Consider the following 7,517-nt stretch of genomic DNA (forward strand, 5'->3'; position numbering starts at 1 on the left):
GTACTGGAAAAAGCTGAACCGACTCTAATTCTGGCCCCTCACATTTTTTCAGCCTTGCAGGAAGCAATTGTACAGAAACACGGGGTTATTGACTGATATTCAGCCTGTGGTGCTGAGAACTTTAAAAGGCTAAGAATGTAATACCAGTGCTTGCAAAATACTTGGATTTTTTCCTGAAAGGTGGTATCTTAAGTGAAGCCATAAGAAAGTTTAAAGCAATGTTTATAGGCAAATTACCAAAAACAAAGCCAGAGAAAACATGTCGTGTTAAATCCTTCTGATTTTACTGATGGCTCACAGAGCCTGAGACGGGTCAGCAAGTACCCCTGCTGAATAAACACAGGCTGACAATTGACTTTGGGCCAAGTGAGGATCCCTGTCCCTAAGACTGCTCAGCTGTGTGTAACTGTGTACTTTTTCAAGACAACAGACTTGTGATTATGGAGCACCATTAAACAGTCCACATGTCCTGGAAAGGTGCGTTTCTTTTCAAACCATGCAACAGTTAACTGCAAGCTGTTGTGGGCTGTTAATTCTGGAGCAAAGAGGCCATGTACAAGCAGCATTTTACAGGGTATTGTTGCCTTGTCTCCTGTATGTAGGCAGATTTAGGATATTACCAATTGCCAAGTGGGAGATTTGGTTTTGAATTCCATCACTGGCTGGACTTCTCTCCCCAGGGAGTGTGGGGAATTTTTGTACTGAAAGAGACAGAAGGCATCTGCCTTTTATTAGTATCTCAAGCTCTGCTGCCACAAGGAAGCATGTCTCCAGGGACTGAGCTAGATCTCTTTTTCCATGTGGGTAAGAACCACTAATGCAGTACGGTGTGTGCAGACTTTCAGGAACAGAGCTTGGAGGAGAACACCTGGCAGCAGGTCAGAGTGGGCAATGGAAAGGAACAGCCACCACTATTGGGTGATGACATTGCTGAAAAGAAGAAAAGGAAAAAAAAAGGGGGGGGAGGCGGGAAGGAGAACATGGATGATGATCTTTCATCCTCACTGTTTTTCAGATGTCACAGGTGTTAGCAGCACGGGTCTTGCCAAAAGTCCTGCTGCAGTTCAGGTGTGCCCTGTGTGCCCTGAGTTGGAGCCATCGTACAACATGTCCCAAACAGTGCATCCTTCCCAAATGATAATGGATTTTGACACCTGGTGAGCTAAAATGTCTGCCTTCACCTCTGGCTAGAGCAGAACCTGCAAAGTGTGAGAGTGGCTTGTGCCAGGGCACTGGTGCATGGCATGTTGAAGTAGTGAGGCAAATGCGTTCCTCTCTCAAAGACGGTGACATTGCCCAGTGTTATTCTACAAAAAGAGCCATCATTAGGAAGTGTTTCTGGATGTTTCATTAGGATTTATTGTATTCAAAAAAGCTCAGTGATACCAATGCAAGTAATGACAGAAAGGAGATGTATCTGATTATACATCCTGTATACTGAATTAGAACAATTAGGAGATTAAAAGTGAGCTGCTGAACTACTCTCTCTTACAAGATCTCCCATGTCTTCAAGCTTCTCTTTGATGACAAAGCATCTGTAGGAAGGGGAGGAATTCCACAGGGTAGACAGGTTCGGAGCAGGTGGGTTGTTAGCCCACACGAGAAAAGACGGGGCACTCCTTTGAGGGGTCACTCTTCTGCACCACGTCATAGTCACAGCTTTCCTTGTTGAAAACGACTTTACAGTTCACTTTGTCAAAACCAATAGGAGTATGAAAGCTGTCATTGGCAAAGAGAAAGCAAATGTTAGATTGAGAGTAATAAAAGATTCAATACTTCAGTGGTTCAGTGACTACAGCTTGAACTACTGCTAAGTGAGATATCTCTGAAACTATGGCTAAGATCAGTCTAGCTAGCTTGAGTGCCACACGGCTACAGCTTCCAGGGCCTCAAATGCCTTGCTGCACTGTGCTGTTTGATGCACCAGTATGCTCAGCACTAGCATAGGGATTTCTAGCACAGCACACCACAGTATGACATAAGCATGGTCTCAGCATGTTTTATCTCTTTTCCACTAATTTTTCATTATTGCCAGTTTGCTTAGAATGTGGTAGATGTTTCCTGACAGACTGAGTGTCACCTGAGCAAAGGTGATGATCATAATAAAACCATTTATACCCTCACTTTCCCTGCTAAGAAAAGACTTAACTGCAGTGTAAGAGGGGTTGACAAGTTGCTCAAAATTAAAGGCGATCACCAACTGGATGTATCTGGAAGGGCCTGTGTCCACTCCCACGCTCCCAGTCAGCAGAAAGTGAGCTAAGGTAAACACAGCCAAGGATCCAAATGATCAAGAGTTGTACGTGGCTTGCACTAGCTCTGTGACAAGGGTAAGGAAAGGCTCTCTTGTGCCCTTAGAAACTCATTTATTCCCAGCAAATGGAAAGCTGTGGTCTTCCTATGGGCAACGATGCTACCAAGAAGTTCAAACTTACAGGGAGCAGCAGCGCATTGCATCCTGGCTGCAGCTGCATCTAAAGCAATTATGTGTCCTAGCGATGTCTCCAAAGGGATACAGTTTTCCATCCAGGATACAGCCTGCATAAGACAGCAGCAAAAGAAAATATGTTCTTTAAGCCTCCACATAAAGATTGAAAAGTTTAAAAATGATAATTGCAAGTTTTCTGAAAGTGTTTTTCTTGGCAATAGTAAAGTAGAAGTCATTTTGTTTTCCAGGTTATTACTTGGACTATTTTTGAGAGCCTGAACTTGTTTCTTCTTCACTTGTTAGAGACAGTTTCAGTGTGACAGATGTGGAGTGAAAGTGAGCAACCAAACACCCAGGTCTGCCACCATACTTTATTCAGAACTATTCTCAACTGCAGCATCAGCTCCATGTGCTGGAATAGCAATAGCAACCCACCACCAATAGCAATAATATTGCTGCAACCACACTTAGTCCAGGGGAAGACTTTGTTTTCCCCTGCTTTGGGAAACTTGGTGCTGGAACCTCCTATTCACGGCTTTCCAACATCTCCTCCCCCCTTGCCCCACCCCCACCTTGTATTTTGAGCCCTTCCTGGCAGTTCCGCATAGAGCTGAGCTACCACAGAACAATAAAGTGAGAGGACCTTCCCTGTTCTTACCTTTGTCGGCCTCCCCTGGCTTGTTTATTTTAGAAAAGCAGTATGCATCACCCAGTGTCACTATGATGCCCATTGCAGCAAGGAAAGCCAGAAAGAACTTCTGTAAAAGAGACACAGAGCCCATGACATGAATTTAATTCCACTTTGATTATCTTTGTTTTCAAAAGCTAAGTCAGTGAACCTGAAGCAAAACTTAGAAATAACCTTATGTGTATATGAAGATGTTGGAAAAGGGCATTCCAGATATTTCACTCCATTGATGACTTTTTCTTTAGGAGGGGAGAGACAAAATGATATGACATAAATGTGTCAGCAGCATCACTCTCTGCCAAAGTCCAATCTCTAGAAACTGCAAAAAGCTTCAATAGTATTATACACTTGAAAGCCCTGTCAGACTCTCATTAGTACTTTATTTATTGTCTTTGAGTCAGAGTTAGCTATTTCGCCAGCAAATCAGTCTGTATAGCATCCCATTACTTCACTTTTAGGTACAGCAATTTCTCCAAATTTGGCAGTGGAGTGGACATCCCAGACCTAATTATATTCCAGAAAATTTTTTTAAATAGGTGGCTGGGTAGAGAATAGAGACTCAAATTAGTGTCTTAGAGCAAAATTCCAGTGCTGTATCATCTACTTAGCAGCACATGAGCCATCTTGTCAAACCATGCATGCACAGGTCTGGACATGTCACAGTATACTCTTCCTTTTGCCTAGCAGTGGCAACAGCTAAACATCTCTAAGAGCTCTTCAGAGATGTCTGCTGGGACCTGCTTAACAACCAGGACTTTTTTTAAAAAAGCCTGCATAATGTTGTGATGGTGTTTATACTGGGGTAGAGGAGCTGGAGAAGTGTGAGAGAGCACAGGGTTATTTTGATGGGTTGCTCAATCTGGGTAACTTAAGCCGAAGGTTTAGGAATGGCCAGAGACTGAGAAGCAGTAGAGGTAGTTACTTAAATTTTCTTGATAGCACTTGCAGATTAACATGAAAGGATTATAAAATGAGTAGATGTTTCCAAGTTACTCTTCTGAACTCCAGAGGCAGTTGCTACTTGAAACTGAGGTTTAAAATAGCAGAGAGGCTTTGTTTTTAGGCTCTGCTGTCTACCTTGGGTTACTTGAATCATGAATGTCAAAAGACACTGAAAGGTCCTGAACCTTAGGGAGATGATGAGTCAAGGGGAATCTCCTCTGTCTGCTGTGGAAAACACTTGCTATTTTAATCCTTGATGTGCTGCCTTCTTACAGGGCTGAGGAACGTTTATAGGTAGTGAAAGGGAGGAGGTGGGTCTATGGAGTGGTCTGAGAAGGGTGTAATGCTTAATTTCCATCATGGTTCTATGATTTGGAGATCCTGAGGCTTTGGGGTAGAATAGAACCAGTTGCCATGCTGAGGACCATAGCCAGAATGAGAAGTTAAGAAGAAAGACTGAAACTCTTAAACTGCGCTGTTCTGTGGTGCCTGGCCAAAGGAAAATTGTCTAGGCAACTCCTGTTCCGTGAAGTTGTAGGATGTAACATCGCAGCTGGTCTCTGCTGAGGCTCCATGTACATTTGGCATGGATCTGTGGGGCTGTCTGTGCTGTGCAGCTATCCGGGGCTTTGAGAGCTCAGGCAATCGTGGCTTTCCACAGAGGATCTCAACATGCTTGGGATACTGCTTGCTATATATTAGTCATCCATCCTGAGTTTGGTGGTGGGTTTCCTCCAAACTGGTTCAGGTGTTTGCAACAGCACAGGCCAGTTCTACAAGAGGTCTTACTGCTGTCACCCATATCTTTATATAAAAGACAAAAATCTTTCTTTTGCTATGATGGGCTATCCTCTGTGAATGTTTCATCCTGTGTTTGCTCCAACATTTGTCTTTATCTTGCTATGCCTAGAAATGCCAGTCAGATGAACTTGGGCACGCTCCTCTCTCTAAAGACCAAAGATCTGGACCATCCACTGAACCTAACAGGGGTTAGGTCTGAAGGGAAAGTCTGTGCTGTCAAATTGCTGTCTGAAGTGACCTTACACTGTAACAATCAAAGGAGACATCAGCTAAGCAACAGTTAGCAGTAAAGGGCCCACACTTAGTAGGCAGAGCACAGAGGATATCAAACAGGTAAGAAAGCATGGGCAGAAAGAGGTTCCTTTATTAGAAATGGCAGAGTATTACTGTTGCACTGATGCCGAGGGCTCTTCGTCAAACATCAGTTGTGTTGTTCTGGGCTGTCTGTGAGCAAGGCACTTCAAGGAATCTTTTTTTTTTTTTTTTTTTTTTTTTTTTTTGGCATGTTTGCTCTCTTAAAAAGGGGATGCCACCAGTCATCTTGCAGAACAGAATCTTCCAAACTAGATTTAATGGCCTTTGAAAGTGGGTGAATTAATGTGGAATGAGATACCAGACCACTTTGTTCACCTATGTCTTGTCTGAGTATAAGACAAGGCCTCAGGAAATGTTAGGTAGAGAAATAAGTAGTTGATAATTTCTCCCTTTATGAATCTACATATATTACAGAAAATACTGTCTCTTCTGTAAAACTTTGCCATTCCTGAGAATCTCAGAAAAGGTACTAATTGATGTCTCTACCTTTGGGGATTATGAGAACATAAATTAGAGGAAAACTGGGCCATAAGGCTTTGTCTGTCTATTTAGCATTACCTAACTGTTGATTCAGACTCTGCAAATACATTTGGAGGCTTGAAGAGCTGAAACAGGACACAACTTGACAGATCAAAAGAAAAATGCCAACAAAATACACTGTGTATTACACTTTTAATTCTAAAGGGACTATATTTTAAACTGTATTTCACATCTATAAGTTTTGAAAGCAAATGTTTACAAAATTCTCAATATTTTCACAAACATTTCTGAGAAAAGGATAACAGCAAATGAAAGACCAGCAAGTTTCTTGCAAAGAATTACAAAGCAAAGAACAAAATTCACAGTAATCTTCATAAAGGTGTCTGTCTGTCTTTGCGTCTGCAGTTTTTAATAGAATACATCCACACTTAAAAATGTGTAATTAGGTGATTCTCTTAAATATCCTTCTTTTGCAGTTTTAAAGCAAATCACTATCTGTATCCTCCTTTTAAAAAAAATCTAAACCTTTGACTTACCATTGGAGAATGCATGGCTTCCAAAAAGCTCCAAGTCTCCAGAAGAACTCTGCAAGTGTTTTATGTGGAATCTGAGAGCAAATATTTTATGGTGCCTTTATGTTGAGCAATTCAAGTCTAGGAAAAAAAAAGCTGACTCAACTCAAATGCAGTTATGTTGAAATTTATGAAGAAATCACTGAAATTTTGCCAGCTGGCAATGCGAAAATGTTTGATTCTGTAGAGCACTGACCTGGGTAAAAGGTTGAACCTGGAACTTTGTATTCCTTGGAAGAATTTTGATTAGAAGAAATGCCTTTCTGATGAAATACAAGTATCGATAGCTGTGCTGCAGGCAGTATTGTACGGTTAGGTGATTTTTAGCTGTGGCAGAAATGCATGCTGACCATTTCTGGAATCAGTGGGCTGGAATGTGCTTTAGAGTAGGGAAATAGGTATTAATAGCTTTAGGGAGCTTTTGCCAGATCTTTGCATACTCATGTTTAATGCTGTGGTGTGCACTGTAAGATAACTGAAGGTACTTGGCCATTACCAGTATTAAAACCTCTTAACATTCAGATCTTAGTCAAAGTTGGATCACATCACAATATTTCTCTTTCTCCTCAACTAAAATAAGGATTTCCTCTCAAATCAAAAGCCTGTTGTTGCTCCTGTGGGACTGTTCAGGCTTTGACCTGAACTGTGATAGAGTATGGGGTCACTGTTACATGTGCGAAATACTTTCACAAGCAGTTATAAATTTCAGAGTGCCGATCAAATACTCTGCTTTCTCTTGCTCCCGCATCCTCTTTTTAAAATGAAGTAACAGACTGTGGCCGTACCTATGTTTCAAAAAGAAATACTTTGCTACAGATGCTGGCAAGCAGTTTGAAACTCATTCCTGTGGGAGATTTATCACCAGCTACAGGAAATTTGGCATATGAGTTTAAGATTACCTTTAGAATCTCTGGACAAATAAATCCAATAAAATTTGACTGTACTACAAGCTAAATAATTTGGGGCTTTTTTTTTTTTTTTGTCATTCATTTCCTTCTATGCACTATGTATTTCTAAGTACTAATACTTTAAGAATTCATGAGGAGGAAAAATAAATAAATAAAAAAATTAAGTAAACCACGTGACATAATTCATGACCACATTGGAGGAAATGCTGAAGTGGAAGTCTGTGCAGGTTTGATAATCCTTTAGTAAGAAATACATAATTCATGAAAAGTTACTAAGCATTCAATTTTACAGACTATACATCTGACATATTTTTTTTGTTCTGATAGAATCACTACATGTTTTAAAACTTTCATTTCATTAAAATCATGTTTATGTCATTGAG

The 7,517-nt window shown here is 41.0% G+C and overlaps 1 protein-coding gene across 2 annotated transcripts; it reads right to left on the minus strand.

Annotated features, from left to right (window-relative positions):
* Positions 1-1,335: 1,335 nt before the first annotated feature.
* On the minus strand, positions 1,336-6,307 carry MSMB (microseminoprotein beta). Of its 2 annotated transcripts, XM_075758379.1 has the most exons (4): positions 6,191-6,307; positions 3,087-3,186; positions 2,436-2,538; positions 1,336-1,719 (listed from the first exon to the last, which is right to left on the minus strand). In XM_075758379.1, exons 1-4 carry the CDS (start codon positions 6,203-6,205, stop codon positions 1,590-1,592), a joined length of 348 nt encoding a protein of 115 aa, XP_075614494.1. In that variant the 5' UTR covers positions 6,206-6,307; the 3' UTR covers positions 1,336-1,589. The 2 variants fall into 2 exon arrangements, with proteins under 2 accessions (XP_075614494.1, XP_010299770.2); XM_010301468.2 differs by lacking the exon at positions 6,191-6,307 and having other exon boundaries at positions 3,087-3,225.
* Positions 6,308-7,517: the final 1,210 nt, after the last annotated feature.

Source organism: Balearica regulorum, chromosome 7 (assembly GCF_011004875.1).
Source record: "Balearica regulorum gibbericeps isolate bBalReg1 chromosome 7, bBalReg1.pri, whole genome shotgun sequence".
Taxonomy (NCBI): domain Eukaryota; kingdom Metazoa; phylum Chordata; class Aves; order Gruiformes; family Gruidae; genus Balearica; species Balearica regulorum.